The sequence below is a fragment of the Panulirus ornatus genome, chromosome 67, assembly GCF_036320965.1.
Source record: "Panulirus ornatus isolate Po-2019 chromosome 67, ASM3632096v1, whole genome shotgun sequence".
Lineage (NCBI taxonomy): Eukaryota > Metazoa > Arthropoda > Malacostraca > Decapoda > Palinuridae > Panulirus > Panulirus ornatus.
This window is the reverse complement of record NC_092290.1, coordinates 1,478,240-1,495,699: the sequence shown is the minus strand read 5'-3', so window position 1 is coordinate 1,495,699 and position 17,460 is coordinate 1,478,240. Positions and strand designations below refer to the sequence as shown.

The 17,460-nt window shown below is 40.6% G+C and overlaps 2 protein-coding genes across 2 annotated transcripts in view; one reads left to right on the top strand and one right to left on the bottom strand.

Moving 5' to 3' along the window:
- The window catches only part of wcy (WW domain-containing adapter protein with coiled-coil wacky), a 57,707-nt gene extending 47,078 nt beyond the window's left edge, over positions 1-10,629 (bottom strand). The window contains exons 1-2 of the mRNA XM_071658763.1: positions 10,446-10,629; positions 10,246-10,279 (exon numbers count right to left, since the gene is read on the bottom strand). Coding sequence (XP_071514864.1) covers positions 10,246-10,279; positions 10,446-10,486 — 75 coding nt within the window. The 5' untranslated portion in view covers positions 10,487-10,629. The remainder of the gene's footprint in view (positions 1-10,245; positions 10,280-10,445) is intronic.
- Positions 10,630-10,863: 234 nt separating this feature from the next.
- Mt2 (methyltransferase 2) overlaps positions 10,864-17,460 on the top strand; it is a 27,452-nt gene continuing 20,855 nt past the window's right edge. Inside the window, exons 1-2 of the mRNA XM_071658773.1 lie at positions 10,864-10,931; positions 17,067-17,143. Of these exons, the coding sequence (XP_071514874.1) occupies positions 10,879-10,931; positions 17,067-17,143 (130 nt within the window). The 5' untranslated portion in view covers positions 10,864-10,878. The remainder of the gene's footprint in view (positions 10,932-17,066; positions 17,144-17,460) is intronic.

Sequence of the window (17,460 nt, the reverse complement as noted above, 5' to 3'; positions counted from 1 at the left end):
CTCATTCTCTCCATGTGCCCGAACCATTTCAAAACACCCTCTTCTGCTCTCTCAACCACGCTCTTTTTATTTCCACACATCTCTCTTACCCTTACGTTACTTACTCGATCAAACCACCTCACACCACACATTGTCCTCAAACATCTCATTTCCAGCATATCCATCCTCCTGCGCACAACTCTATCCATAGCCCACCCCTCGCAACCATACAACATTGTTGGAACCACTATTCCTTCAAACATACCCATTTTTGCTTTCTGAAATAATGTTCTCGACTTCCACACATTCTTCAAGGCTCCCAGGATTTTCGCCCCCTCCCCCACCCTATGATCCACTTCTGCTTCCATGGTTCCATCTGCTGCCAGATCCACTCCCAGATATCTAAAACACTTTACTTCCTCCAGTTTTTCTCCATTCAAACTTACCTCCCAATTGACTTGACCCTCAACCCTACTGTACCTAATTACCTTGCTCTTATTCACATTTACTCTTAACTTTCTTCTTTCACACACTTCACCAAACTCAGTCACCAGCTTCTGCAGTTTCTCACATGAATCAGCCACCAGCGCTGTATCATCAGCGAACAACAACTGACACTTCCCAAGCTCTCTCATCCCCAACAAACTTCATACTTGCCCCTCTTTCCAAAACTCTTGCATTCACCTCCCTAACAACCCCATCCATAAACAAATTAAACAACCATGGAGACATCACACACCCCTGCCGCAAACCTACATTCACTGAGAACCAATCACTTTCCTCTCTTCCTACACGTACACATGCCTTACATCCTCAATAAAAACTTTTCACTGCTTCTAACAACTTGCCTCCCACACCATATATTCTTGATACCTTCCACAGAGCATCTCTATCAACTCTATCATATGCCTTCTCCAGATCCATAAATGCTACATACAAATCCATTTGCTTTTCTAAGTATTTCTCATATACATTCTTCAAAGCAAACACCTGATCCACACATCCTCTACCACTTCTGAAACCACACTGCTCTTCCCCAATCTGATGCTCTGTACATGCCTTCACCCTCTCAATTATCAATTATTTATCTCCTAAAATATTTCTTTTATTCTTCTTAAAATTCAATGATACTCTCTCACCCAACTCTCACTTGCCCTCTTTTTCAACCCTTGCACCTTCCTCTCGACCTCCTGCCGCTTTCTTTATATATCTCCCAGTCATTTGCACTCCTTCCTTGTAAGTATCATCCAAATGCCTCTCTATTCTCTTGCACTAACAACTTCACTTCTTTGTCCCACAACTCACTACCCTTTCTAACCTGCCCACCTCCCATCTTTCTCATGCCACATGCATGTTTTGCACATGCCATCACTGCTTCCCTAAATACATCCCATTCCTCACCCACTCCCCTCAAGTCATTTGCTCTCACCTCTCAAACTCTCCTGGTACTTCCTCACAAGTTGTCTTTCCAAACTCACTTACTCTCACCACTCTCCCAACATTCTCTCTTTATTTTTGAAAACCTCTACAAATCTTCACCTTTGCCTCCACAAGATAGTGGTCATACATAATGCCCTCCAACAGCAAGCATTCAAACCAGGACCTTTTGTGTGGAAGTTGGGAACACTAACCATCTGGCTCTGATCGCCCCCTACAAGGGAAATGACTTCGATTACTAGCACGTGAATATCCTTTGTTTCACATCAATGAGCAACAGGATCTAAACCAGTCAAATCCCATCAAAATCACATTACAAGTAGTTAGCAATTCTACAGTATTTACTAACAAATGTGGAGGTATACGAACACAAACATACTGAATATGAATGTGTACTTTTCATATAACACATGATGCCCTCCAACAGCAAGGATTCAAACCGGAATCTTTTGTGTGGGTAGTTGGGAATACAAACTGCTTTGCTATGATCGCCCCTAATAAGGAAATGACTTTGATTAATAGTGATTGAATATCCTTCGTCTCACTTTCATGAGCAACAGGGTTTAGAATAGTCAAATCCCATCAGGCTCACAATACAACAAGTTAGCAACTCTACACAACTACTGACAAACGTGGAGGTATAAGAACACGATTATAGTGAATATGACTGCGCACTTTTCATATAATATAATACCCTCTAACAGCAAGATTTGAATCAGGACCTTTTACCTAGTCACAGGGAACACTAACCGCTTGACTATGATCACCCCTAATAGGAAAATGACTTCAATTACTAGTAACTGAATACACTATGTCTCACATACATGGGGTCTAGACCTGTCAAACCCTATCAGGCTCACATTACAAGTAGTTAGCAATTTTACAGAACTTACTGACAAACATATAGGTACATGAACACGAACTTTTCATAGAACATATAATGCCCTCCAAAAGCAAGGATTCAAACCAGGACCTTTTGTGAAGTAGCTGGGAACAATAACAGCTCAGCTATGATCATCCCTAAAAGGAAAATGACTGTGATTACTAGTAATTAAATACCCTTCGTCTCACATCAATGAGCAACAGGGACTAGAACATCAAATCCCATCAGGCTCACATCACCAGCAGTCAGCAATTATACAGAACTTACAGTCACACATGGAGGTATATGAACACCAATGGTGCACATGAATGTGCACTTTTCATGGAACACATAATGCCGTCCAACAGTGACTTCTGTAACACTGCTGTGGTTTCAGTGCATTATACATGGCAGCTAGAGACTGAGAGTGAAAGAATGTGGCCTTTTTTTGTCTGTTTTCCAGATACTACCTCGCTGAAGAGGGGGTAGCAATCCTGTGGGGTGGGGTAGCTCCGTGAATGGATGAAGTCAAGCAAGTATGACTATGTACATGTGTAGGTACGTGCATGGGCATTTATGTGGATGGGCTATTCTTCTGTTTCTTGGCACTACGTCGCTAACACAGGAAACGTCTTTTTCTTTCATACTATTCGCCATTTCCCACATTAGTGAGGTAGAGTTAAGAACAGAGGCCTGGCCCTTTGAGGGAATATCCTCACCTGGCCTCCTTCTCTGTTCTTCCTTTTTGGAAAAAAAAAAAAAAAGAGACGGGAGGATTTCCAGCCTCCCACTCCCACCCCTTTTAGTCGCCTTCTACGACACACAAGGAATATGTGGGAGGTATTCTTTATCCCCTATCCCCAGGGATAATGTGTATATATATTTTTATATCATTATTTTGCTTTGTTGCTGTCTCCCGCGTTAGCGAGGTAGCGCAAGAAAACAGACGAAAGAATGGCCCAACCCACCCATATACACATGTATATACATCTGCCTTCATTCATTCCCATCGCCACCCTGCCACACATGAAATAACAACCCCCTCCCCCTTCATGTGTGCGAAGTAGCGCTATGAAAAGACAACAAAGGCCCCATTCGTTCACACTCAGTCTCTAGTTATCATGGAATAATGCACCGAAACCACAGCTCCCTCTCCACATCCAGGCCCCACAAAACTTTCCATGGTTTACCCCAGACGCTTCACATGCCCCTGGTTCAATCCACTGACAGCATGTCGACCCCAGTATACCACATCGTTCCAATTCACTCTATTCCTCCCACCTCTTTCACCCTCCTGCATGTTCAGGCCCCGATCACTCAAAATCTTTTTCACTCCATCTTTCCACTTCCAATTTGGTCTCCCACTTCTCCTCGTTCCCTCCACCTCTGACACATATATCCTCTTGGTCAATCTTTCCTCACTGACTCTCTCCATGTGACCAAACCATTTCAAAACACCCTCTTCTGCTCCCTCAACCACACTCTTTTTATTACCACACATCTGTCTTACCCCATCATTACTTACTTAATCAAACCACCTCACACCACATATTGTCCTCAAACATCTCATTTCCAGCACACCCACCCTCCTCCGCACAACTCTATCTATAGCCCACGCCTTGCAACCATATACACGTCCACACATGCAAATATACATACCTACACATCTCAACGTATATATACACACAGACATATACATATATACACATGTACATTATTCATACTGTCTGCCTTCATTCATTCCCATCACCAACCGGCCACACATGAAATGACAACCCCCTCCTCCCGCATGTGCGCGAAGTAGCGCTAGGAAAAGACAACAAAGGCCACATTCGTACACACTCAGTCTCTTGCTGTCATGTATAATGCACCTCCAATTTGGTCTCCCACTTCTTTTTCCCTCCACCTCTGGGACATTTATCCTCTTTGTCAATCTTTCCTCACTCATTCTCTCCATGCGACCAAACCATTTCAAAACACCGTCTTCTGCTCTCTCAACCACACTCTTTTTATTACCACACATCTCTCTTACCCTTTAATTACTTACTCGATCAAAACACCTAACACCACATATTGTCCTCAAACCTCTCATTTCCAGCACATCCACCCACCTCCGCACAACTCTATCTATAGCCCATGCCTCGCAACCATATAACATTGTTGGAACCACTATTCCTTCAAACACACCCATTTTTGCTTTCCAAGATAACGTTCTTGACTTCCATACATTTTTCAAGGCAGTGGGTTTGGATGGTATTGCAGTGGAATTTATCAAAAAAAGGAGGTGACTGGTTGGTAAGGTTATTTAACGTATGACTCATGGTGAAGTGCCTGCGGATTGGCGGAATGCTTGCATAATCCCATTGTGCAAAGGCAAAGGGGATAAAAGTGAGTGCTCAAATTACAGAGGTATAAGTTTGTTGAGTATTCCTGGGAAATCATACGGGAGGGTATTGATTGAGAGAGTGAAGGCATGTACAGAGCATCAGATTGGGGAAGAGCAGTGTTGTTTCAGAAGTGGTAGAGGATGTGTGGATCAGGTGTTTGCTTTGAAGAATGTATGTGAGAAATACTTTGGAAAGCAAATGGATTTGTATGTAGCATTTATGGATCTGAGAAGGCATATGACAGAGTTGATAGAGATGTTCTGTGGAAGGTATTAAGAATATATGGTGTGGGAGGCAAGTTGTTAGAAGCAGTGAAAAGTTTTTATCGAGGATGCAAGGCATGTGTAGGAGTAGGAAGAGAGGAAAGTGACTGGTTCTCAGTGAATGTTGCTTTGTGGCAGGGGTGCGTGATGTCTCCATGGTTGATCTGTTTATGGATGGGGTTGTTGGGGGAGTGAATGCAAGAGTTTTGGAAAGAGGGGCAAGTATGAAGTCTGTTGTAGATGAGAGAGCTTGGGAAGTGAGTCAGTTGTTGTTTGCTGATGATACAGCGCTGGTGGCTGATTCAGGTGAGAAACTGCAGAAGCTGGTGACTGAGTTTGGTAAAGTGTGTGAAAGAAGAAAGTTAAGAGTAAATGTGAATAAGAGCAAGGTAATTAGGTACAGTAGGGTTGAGGGTCAAGTCAATTGGGAGGTAAGTTTGAATGGAGAAAAACTGGAGGAAGTAAAGTGTTTTAGATATCTGAGAGTGGATCTGGCAGCGGATGGAACCATGGAAGCGGAAGTGAATCATAGGGTGGGGGAGGGGGCGAAAATCCTGGGAGCCTTGAATAATGTGTGGAAGTCGAGAACATTATCTCGGAAAGCAAAAATGGGTATGTTTGAAGGAATAGTGGTTCCAACAATGTTGTATGGTTGCGAGGCATGGGCTATGGATAGAGTTGTGCGCAAGAGGGTGGATGTGCTGGAAATGAGATGTTTGAGGACAGTGTGTGGTGTGAGGTGGTTTGATCGAGAAAGTAATGTAAGGGTAAGAGAGATGTGTGGTAATAAAAAGAGTGTGGTTGAGAGAGCAGAAGAGGGTGTTTTGAAATGGTTTGGGCACATGGAGAGAATGAGTGAGGAAAGATTGACCAAGAGGATATATGTGTCGGAGGTGGAGGGAACGAGGAGAAGTGGGAGACCAAATTGGAGGTGGAAAGATGGAGTGAAAAAGATTTTGAGTGATCGGGGCCTGAACATGCAGGAGGGTGAAAGGTGGGCAAGGAATAGAGTGAATTGGATCGATGTGGTATACCGGGGTTTACGTGCTGTCAGTGGATTGAATCAGGGCATGTGAAGCGTCTGGGGTAAACCATGGAAAGTTGTGTGGGGCCTGGATGTGGAAAGGGAGCTGTGGTTTCGGGCATTATTGCATGACAGCTAGAGACTGAGTGTGAACGAATGGGGCCTTTGTTGTCTTTTCCTAACGCTACCTCGCACACATGAGGGGGGAGGGGGATGCTATTCCATGTGTGGCGAGGTGGCGATGGGAATGAATAAAGGCAGTGTGAATTGTGTGCATTGGTATATATGTATGTGTCTGTGTGTGTATATATATGTGTACATTGAGATGTATAGGTATGTATATTTGCGTGTGTGGATGTGTATATATATACATGTGTATGGGGGTGGGTTGGGCCATTTTCTTTCGTCTATTTCCTTGCGCTACCTCGCAAACGCGGGAGACAGCGACAAAGCAAAATAATAATATAAATGTACACACACACACACATACTTAAACCCAAGACCTTAGCCCCTTATTCCACTTTATGAAAATTCAGCCCACATGGTTCCATCCCCAGCCGTATTCTTTGCTATGTTCATATATCACTACACATCCTTCAGGTCTTCCCCAATCAAAGTTACACTCAAACTGTCGTTTCCCACAAATGTTGAATAACAAGAATAATTTAATCAAAAACAATGCTTTAAACGTTTCTTGCATTACGACTGAACTACTGACTAGTTAATAACATTACATATTAACACTGGTATACCGTAAAAATAAAAAATTATCAGAGTAAATCTTTCCTTTACTAACAATCAGTGGGTCACATTCATTAATATTTATTTCATACCTTTTAGGTCTGATAAAGTTTCATAACTGTACAGAAACAGCACACTGAACAAAACTATAGCAGGCCACAGCAAATGCCCATGTGCACTTTTATGGCCCAAACATTACTAGAAAATGCCTGATGATGTCATTTAATTTGATAAAAAAAAAAAAAGTAATGGATGGCACTGTTGTAAGACCTTACCAATAAGAGCCAGAAAACAGTGAATCCAACGTGGAAACTGTCAAGCAGCAGTCATTCAGATGATAGCCTGGATGTTGAAAATAATTGACTCGTTAGATGACGTCATCATCACACATTATCTCGTAATACCTCGGCCACAAAAGTCAACATGGCAGCGCCTGTTGGGCCCGACATAGTAGTGTTAAATCAACTCTTTTCAAAAATTTAGGAACTTTCATGACACAAAGGTTTGAATTAAATACATATGAATATGTTATGATGTTTGTAAAAAAAGAGGTAAACTATTCTTTTCAAAGGAGGAATATATTCAAAGGATGTTATGGTAACGCCATTATTCTTCTAAGTATTGTAAACTAGAAGTGACTTGCTTTTGTCCAACTATTCCCTCTTTAGACTCCAAATAAGGGGTCTTTTTGATTCCTTTATGGTTACAAGCACAGGAAAGAGGCAAGAATCAAAATCTACATTATTCTACTGAAAAAAAATATAAAGAACAATAAATCATCCAAAAGATTAGGTAATTAGACATAATAATGTTCATCACAGAAAAGTCATACTTCGAAAGTATTAATGGTGTAACAAAAAAGTACTGTACTGTAGTTGTAAGATACTAATATTTGTTCCAGGGACGGGGAGTGATCGCACATTTTCTTTGCATTTTTGACTTCGTCAACTTTACTTACGAATATGTTTACATTGACAAGGAAAACTGTTCTTTATTCCCTTATTAATAATACCAAGCAAATGAGGAATATACCTGAAGTTTTTCACCTACTTGATCTTTTTCTTGTCTTCTTTTTCCCTTTCATTATCCTCTCTTATATTTCAATTATGGCCCAGCCCTGATGTGGACTTTTATCCATGACCAGAGTCTCCAACATAAAAAAAAAAAAACTTTTTTGTTGAATATATTCCCAGACTCAATGCATGGCTCTGCACCCTTAACTCTTGTTCCAACAGACTCTCACTGAATGAATGTGTACCTTTAATACTTACTCCAACAGACACAATTGCACTGAGCACCACAACAACTGACAAAAAACAAATTATCATATGCCATACTGGGCAGCCAGTGGCACTGTTGCCCAATCTTCCTAACGTTCATTTTATGCAGTCCCCAGCAGCAGACCACATGGAGAAACTTGTTGGATAAGATGGGCGTTCTCCAGAAACAACAGGCATCAGATAAAAAGACACATACACAGTAATGGATGACTAGAATAAATCCAGCAGGGAAACTAGGAATGCTGAGAGCACAGAGTTCAACCAGAAGTATGACAAAATGTTCAAAAGATGGGCCATACCCATACAATTAGGGAAATAAATAGGTATCAATATATTTCAAATATAACTTTCAAGTGCTAGGGAAAGCTATGTCTCCCTAATTTCTATAAGTTTCACCGACCTTAATATTAAACCACATTTTCCCTGATCTTTACAACCCACACCATACCACCTATTCACCATCAACAGAGAAAAAAAGTGATCCAAAACACACAGTGCAGGTCTTATTAATCAATGATACTGAATGCAGTGTCTAATATGTATATCTCCAAAAAACGTATATATCTATAGTGCTCCTGAAACTTTTACTGAAAAAAATTCACATGATTTCTTTCACACACTATACACTCTGACAGGCATATATTTTGCACAGGCAAATGTTACAACTGTTCAATTTAATGCTGTTAAATTCCTGAAATTTCTAATGATCAGACAATGATGAAAGCATGACTGGAATTTCTACTTCCCTTTTACGATAATATACATTAACAGAGGCAGGGGCTGTGAAGACCTGGGAAATTCTGGAGTGTTGTTGTAAGAGTGAAACAACTGAATCTCTGAAAATTTAACCTACTTTCCTCTTCCAACCCAAGTTTATCTTACTATCAATATAATTTGAAGTGTATTCTTTTGGTTACTATCTCTATATTAAGATGCTTGGACATCCGTCTGTTGGGAGTGGCTGCATCTGGTGGGATGACACAAATACACTCACCAAACAAACTTTTCAGACAAATGAGAATAAACATAGCATAAAATCAATCACATTTCAAAAGTCAAAACAAAAATAAGATAAAACATCAGTTGCTACAGAAAGTATATACGTTTTTTGCAAGTTCTGTTTTCTACAAACATTTCACCTACATTTACAATAACCCCACACTTTCTTTGACAGTCCCCACCACAATTAAGTTTTCTGTGGAAATTAAAAAAAAAGTCAGGTTCCCTAAATTTCAGTTCCTCTTTACAATAGATCCCACAATGTTATAAGAAATTCCAATGCATTCTGTAATTCATAATCGTAGGACTCAGAAATCCTCTGTAACACGGTTTGCGTTAATACAAATAAAAACATTACAAAAGAACCGAAACCTAAAAACGGTAAACAAAAAAGTACTAATCTTTGTCAAAGTACATAATCTTATCCAAGTAAAACTGTTTATTATTGTCATATAAAGTGGAACTGTGACCTTGCTTCTAATATCATATAACCATGAACTTCACATCTATGTATAATTATCAATCATACCACAACAAAATGTAAATATGGCATTCATAGTGATTTCAGTACCCAAAGAATGATAATTTTCACAATTTAGACAAAAGCAACAAACCCAAGTATTACATCTTAAGTTCTTGCTATATCTTAATTGTTTGAATCTAGTCATGTCAGCTCTCCAAACCAACTAACATAATTCACAGTAGACAACTACCGAAAATGATATATCAGAATGCTGGTAATGGATTTGCAGTATCATTATTGCATGTGATACATATTATGCAACGAAATTCGATTTCTTTCTCTAAGTCTTGTTAATGCATGTTTAACTTCTGTATTAAACCACAATAGAACCACCTTTGATGACCATCAGTCTTATCAGAATAACAATAACAAAAGGTCTATGACCTTTGTTTATCTTTTTAAATAAAAAACCCTGACATCATCTTCCCTTGACAAGCTTCGGTAATCTTCTTTGGGACGAATAAGATTAAAAGTGTTGTTCCTTTCTGTGGTCAACTATGACAGGAAGAGAAAGATGAAGGTTGTGTAATGGATAGACCTTTAGCATGCCTGAAATCTCTCCCTGAGCTCTCAATGATCTATGATAAACTATTACTGACGAGTGCAACAGGCCAACAGAGGGGCCGGACTAGTGCTGATCATTTCCCTGAGGGGGAAGGGCTAGAAAACACGAGTATGGCGCGTCGGCCACGAGCCAGCAGGAGCGCTGTCTGCCTACCTGGCCACTCAACACTCCACACCTTCCCTCACCTCGTAGCTGTGGGCCTGATGCTTCTCGATGAACCTGCAAAGAAAGACAAGGGATTAGAATATGGCGATCTCTATGAAGGCAATTTACTCTCACAATTCCAAACAAAAGGAGTGGCAGCATTCGTGACAAACAAATGGCGGGCATCTTCACCCTAGACCAACAGATATAGACGTCCATATAACGACAAACACTCTCTTACCCATCGCTAATACGTGGTAGTTTCCTCGCATGCATTACCATTAATGCAATACTAGGAGGAAAACGTCTCAGGGAGGAGTAGGTACAGGAAATCCAGCAGAAAACCAGCCAGCGGATCGGTGTCTTCAAAATTCTAACATTACGACGCCATATTACATACGGGGATCGCTCTTGGTAACTGACTATGGTAAAGGAACAAATGTGGAGAAGGTTTGTCCGTAAGAGCTATTGATCACGTTTTATTTCGACAATATTTTGTTATCTAATGTTTCAAAAGACGTTAGAATAGATCATTGCATACATCTATGATCATGATATATTATGAATTATTTTTCTAACTAAATAAATTCGTGTTTATTAAGTTTTTCCGTAACTAATGCTAAATGCTATAGAGTTGAGAGTTTGTGATTCTGTATCCAGAGGAGCATCGCAAGATGCCAGCAGGACCTACTCTGCTCCACTCTCTCCTCAACACTGTACAAGAAGGGTAATTGCAGAGGTTTAAAGTCTGTTTATTGTATAAATACACCAGCTGCTTATTGTTGTTCTCGTTGTCATGCAAGAACTACAGCTGAATTTCTGCAGATGTCAAAACGTAATATGATTTTATGATTGTTTATCTTGTTCACATTTGTGTCATGTTATCATATTTGTCTGTGGTTATAAGCATTGTTAAATTGATATATCTTTAGAGGAGGATATGTCTTTAGATAATTATAACTTGAAATAAACTAAACTTGCCAGAAGTTACTCCTCGTGATTCAAGCAAATATCTGAGAAATGAAAGAAATTATGAGTGTGCTGTTTTCCTTACACATTAATAACTACATGTTGTTATAATTATTCATCTTAATGTTCGGGTAGGCTGAATATTGAGGTCACAATTGAAAGTGCTGAGGACGACGCAATCTTGGGTTTTGAAGGTCATAAAATAACCTAGTTCCTTTTCTGTTGCGGAAGGTTGAGGTTGCCATATTATTTTATGTGAACAAGTTCGTTTACCTCTCTGATGTGAGGAAACTTCAGGCCCAATGTTATGCATATATCTCAGTTTCAGAGTTTAGATACAATTGGAGAATAAGGCCACCACTAATTTTGTTTTGGAATTGTTGGAAACTGCTGTCAATGCATTCTCACACTGTAGAGTTGATATAGAGGAAAGGGATATACTCAGAAGATACCCATCATATGTCTTCTACCCCCTCGCGGTTCGGGTAAGATTTGGAGCATTTAATTAATCTGCAATATTTGATAAGATGATAGCTACTTTGGCTATGAAGATCAGGAAAATCTGGGATTTATTTAGAAGGGGGGAAAACAGAAAGCTTATGAACTTATGGCAAACTCACATAATTTCATATGATGACTATCTCTTAATTTTTAATGATACTTTGGAAACTATTACTGTTAGTGGCATCTTTTGTGCCCTTTAGCAAGAATCTGGCAAAGTTATTGTCATTTGCTGCATGACTCAACATAGTGGAGAATGTTTAGAATTGAAGCTACTAGTTTAGGAATTCTAACGGAAACAACTTTTGGTTTTGGAAGAAAGGCATATTAACGTCATTTAATGTAACCTTCTGTAGTATTAGTAGGTATTGTCCCATATTTCATTGCTTTTCTCTTATCAAGAAAATTTCTGTTGGGTTGCATAATTTTCCCATATTTCATTGCTTTGCCCTGTTGTTGAGGAAATGTAAGTTGGTATCCATGATTATACCATGTTTGAGTGGCCCTGTTCTTTAGGGCTTGCTACAATAACCACTTTACAACACAGTAACACCTACACTTGTCAGCAGGGAAGGGGATCAGTACCCTGCTGTGTGGAAGTGACTAAAAGTACCATTATATAGGTATGATCTTTTATGAGCCCGTGACTGAGCGTAGGTCATTCAAAGGAATACAAAGAAATTCAAACAACAGAAGACCACTGGGTTCTTTTAAGACTGTTAGTGATAGAGGGAGAAGCTGAAACTCACAGAATGATGTGGGAAAGGTTAGATGGCATGCAGATAATTCAAAGAGAATAGCCTGCAAATTGTCATTTTGACTTTGGAGGCACAAATAATAGAAGTCTTGGATTTGAAGTGAAGTATTTATCATTTGTTCTTAAATGTATCTCTATTATTTATCTATTGTACTTGATTGCTGTTTACCATGGCAGTGAGGTAGCGCCAGGAAACAAACGAAGCAAGGCCCACCAACTCATATACACACATGCATATATACATGGCAGCTAGAGACAGTGAACGAATATGGCCTTTGTTGTCTTTTCCTAGGGCTACCTCAAATGCATGTGGGGAGAGGGGATTGTCATTTTCATGTGTGGTGGGGTGGCGACGGAAATGAATAAAGGCAGCAAGTATGAATTATGTACATGTGTATATATGTATATGTCTATGTATATATATGTATACATTGGAATGTATAGGTATGTATATGTGTGTGTGTGGACGTGTATGTATATACTTGTGTATGTGGGTGGGTTGGGCCATTCTTTCATCTGTTTCCTTGTGCTACCTCACTATCACGGGAGACAGTGACAAAGTGTGATGAATAATATGATGATAAAATATTTACTTATTTATTATACTTTGATGCTGTCTCCCGCTTTAGCGAGGTAGCACAAGGAAACAGATGAAAGAATGGCCCAACCCACCCACATACACATGTATATACATACACGTCCACCCACACAAATATACATACCTATACATCTCAATGTACACATATATACTCACACACAGACATATACATATATACACATGTACATAATTCATACTGTCTGCCTTTATTTATTCTCATTGCCACCTCGCCACACATGGAATAACAACCCCCTCCCCCTCTTGTGTGCGAGGTATCGCTAGGAAAAGACAACAAAGGCCCCATTCGTTCACACTCAGTCTATAGCTGTCATGTAATAATGCACCGAAACCACCGCTCCCTTTCCACATCCAGGCCCCACACAACTTTCCATGGTTTACCCCAGACGCTTCACATGCCCTGGTTCAGTCCATTGACACCACGTCGACCCCGGTATACCACATCGTTCCAATTCACTCTATTCCTTGCACGCCTTTCACCCTCCTGCATGTTCAGGCCCTGATCACTCAAAATCTTTTTCACTCCATCTTTCCACCTCCAATTTGGTCTCCCACTTCTCCTCGTTCCCTCCACCTCTGACACATATATCCTCTTGGTCAATCTTTCCTCACTCATTCACTCCATGTGACCAAACCATTTCAAAACACCCTCTTCTGCTCTCTCAACCATACTCTTTTTATTTCCACACTTCTCTCTTACCCGTACATTACTTACTCGATCAAACCACCTCACACCACACATTGTCCTCAAACATCTCATTTCCAGCACATCCACCCTCCTGCGCACAACTCTATCTATAGCCCACGCCTCGCAGCCATACAACATTGTTGGAACCACTATTCCTTCAAACATACCCATTTTTGCTTTCCGAGATAATGTTCTCGACTTCCAAAGATTCTTAAAGGCTCCCAGAATTTTCGCCCCCTCCCCCACCCTATGATTCACTTCCGCTTCCATGGTCCCATCCGCTGCCAGATCCACTCCCAGATATCTAAAACACCTTACTTCCTCCAGTTTTTCTCCATTCAAACTTACCTCCCAATTGACTTGACCCTCAACCCTACTGTACCTAATAACCTTGCTCTTATTCACATTTACTCTTAACTTTCTTCTTTCACACACTTTACCAAACTCAGTCACCAGCTTCTGCAGTTTCTCACATGAATCAGCCACCAGCGCTGTATCATCAGCAAACAACAACTGACTCACTTCCCAAGCTCTCTCATCCACAACAGACTGCATACTTGCCCCTCTTTCCAAAACTCTTGTATTCACCTCCCTAACGACCCCATCCATAAACAAATTAAACGACCATGGAGACATCACACACCCCTGCCGCAAACCTACATTCACTGAGAACCAATGACTTTCCTCTCTTCCTACACGTACACATGCCTTACATCCTCGATAAAAACTTTTCACTGCCTCTAACAACTTGCCACCCACACCATATATTCTTAATACCTTCCACAGAGCATCTCTATCAACTCTATCATATGCCTTCTCCAGATCCATAAATGCTACATACAAATCCATTTGCTTCTCTAAGTATTTCTCACATACATTCTTCAAAGCAAACACCTGATCCACACATCATCTACCACTTCTGAAACCACACTGCTCTTCCCCAATCTGATGCTCTGTACATGCCTTCACCATCTCAATCAATACCCTCCCATATAATTTCCCAGGAATAGTCAACAAACTTATACCTCTGTAATTTGAGCACTCTCTTATCCCCTTTGCCTTTGTACAATGGCACTATGCAAGCATTCTGCCAATCCTCAGGCACCTCACCATGAATCATACATACATTAAATAACCTTACCAACCAGTCAACAATACAGTCACCCCCTTTTTTGATAAATTCCACTGCAATACCATCCAAACCTGCTGCCTTGCCGGCTTTCATCTTCCGCAAAGCATTTACTACCTCTTCTCTGTTTACCAAATCATTTTCCCTAACCCTCTCACTTTGCACACCACCTCGACCAAAACACCCTATATCTGCCACTCTATCATCAAACACATTCAACAAACCTTCAAAATACTCACTCCATCTCCTTCTCACATCACTACTTGTTATCACCTCCCCATTTGCCCCCTTCACTGAAGTTCCCATTTGCTCCCTTGTCTTACGCACTTTATTTACCTCCTTCCAAAAAGTCTTTTTATTCTCCCTGAAATTTAATGATACTCTCTCACCCCAACTCTCATTTGCCCTCTTTTTCACCTCTTGCACCTTTCTCTTGACCTCCTGCCTCTTTCTTTTATACATCTCCCAGTCATTTGCATTTTTTCCCTGCAAAAATCATCCAAATGCCTCTCTCTTCTCTTTCACTAATAATCTTACTTCTTCATCCCACCACTCACTACCCTTTCTAATCAACCCACCTCCCACGCTTCTCATGCCACAAGCATCTTTTGCGCAAGCCATCACTGCTTCCCTAAATACACGCCATTCCTCCCCCACTCCCCTTACCTCCTTTGTTCTCACCTTTTTCCATTCTGTACTCAGTCTCTCCTGGTACTTCATCACACAAGTCTCCTTCCCAAGCTCACTTATGCTCACCACTCTCTTCACCCCAACATTCTCTCTTCTTTTCTGAAAACTCCTACAAATCTTCACCTTCGCCTCCATAAGATAATGATCAGACATCCCTCCAGTTGCACCTCTCAGCACATTAACATCCAAAGGTCTCTCTTTCCCGTGCCTATCAATTAACAAGTAATCCAATAACGCTCTCTGGCCATCTCTCCTACTTACATACGTATACTCATGTATATCTCGCTTTTTAAACCGGGTATTCCCAATCACCAGTCCTTTCTCAGCACACAAATCCACAAGCTCTTCACCATTTCCATTTACAACACTGAACACCCCATGTATACCAATTATTCCCTCAACTGCCAAATTACTCACCTTTGCATTCAAGTCACCCATCACTATAACCCGGTCTTGTGCATCAAAACCACTAACACACTCATTCAGCTGCTCCCAGAACACTTGCCTCTCATGATCTTTCTTCTCATGCCCAGGTGCATATGCCCCAATGATCACCCATCTCTCTCCATCAACTTTCAGTTTTACCCATATCAATCTAGAATTTACTTTCTTACACTCTATCACATACTCCCACAACTCCTGTTTCAGGAGTACTGCTACTCCTTCCCTTGCTCTTGTCCTCTCACTGACCCCTGACTTTACTCCCAAGACATATATATACATACCTATATATTCCTATGAGTCCACGGGGAAAATGAAACACGATAAATGCCCATACACGTACATATACATATCATCATATATATATACACATTCACAGACATATATACACATGTACATATTCATACATGCTTTCCTTCATCCATTCCTTGCACCACCCCACCCCACCCCACAGGAAACAGCATTGCTATCCCTTTCTTCAGTGAGGTAGCGACAAGAGAACACACAAAAAATGCACTGAAACCACAGTTTTCTATCCACATTCAGGCCCCACAGACCTTTCCATGGGTTACCCCAGACGTTTCACCTTCCCTGTTTCCATCCAGTGACAGCATGTTGACCCTAGTATACCACATTATTCCAATTCACTCTGTTCCCTACACGCCTCTCTTGCCTGTATGTTCAGGCCCCGATTGTTCAAAATCTTTTTCACTCAATCCTTCCACCTCCAATTTGGTCTCTCACTTCTTGTTCCCCCCACCTCTGACATGTATATCCTCTTTGCCAGACGTTCCTCACTCATTCTTTCCATATGTCCAAACCATTTCAACACACCTGCTTTTTCAACCACACACTTTTTATTTCCACACATCTCTCTTACCTTTTCACTCAGCAAAACTGCTAGTTGGTAGATTCCAGCAACACATGTTTGATCATTCATCCTGAACAACTTGGAAATGGTGTGCTTAGCAATGTAGCTTTTGAAAGTAAAATTTACAAATGTAGATGGATTTAACAAAATGATGCAAGACAAGTATTTTAGGTTTTTATTGTTACAATTTTTTTTTCCAGAATTATGACACCAAATCACCCATTACGGATTCTGGAGCTATACAGTGGAATTGGGGGAATGCATGTTGCTGCTAAAGGTAAGATTGTGCAGAATTTTGTGTTTGGGGACTCTAAGCTTACTTGTACAGTGTGTATATAAGTAAGAGTTGCTGCTTCTTCCCTTCATTTGAATTGGAAGTCATGCTTTATCAGTATGTAGAAATGCCTTATTTTGCAGGCAGCTATAGATAGCACCAGAAAAAAATACCAGAGTATTAGTTGCCCATATGACAAATTGTGGGTTGTATGGCCAGTGGTGTCAGGACTCTAGCTTTACTTGTATAGGTTTCCTCTTCTTGTCTTATTTTAGATTTGAAGGTGTTCTTTATCAGTATGCTGAGATGCTTCATGCCAC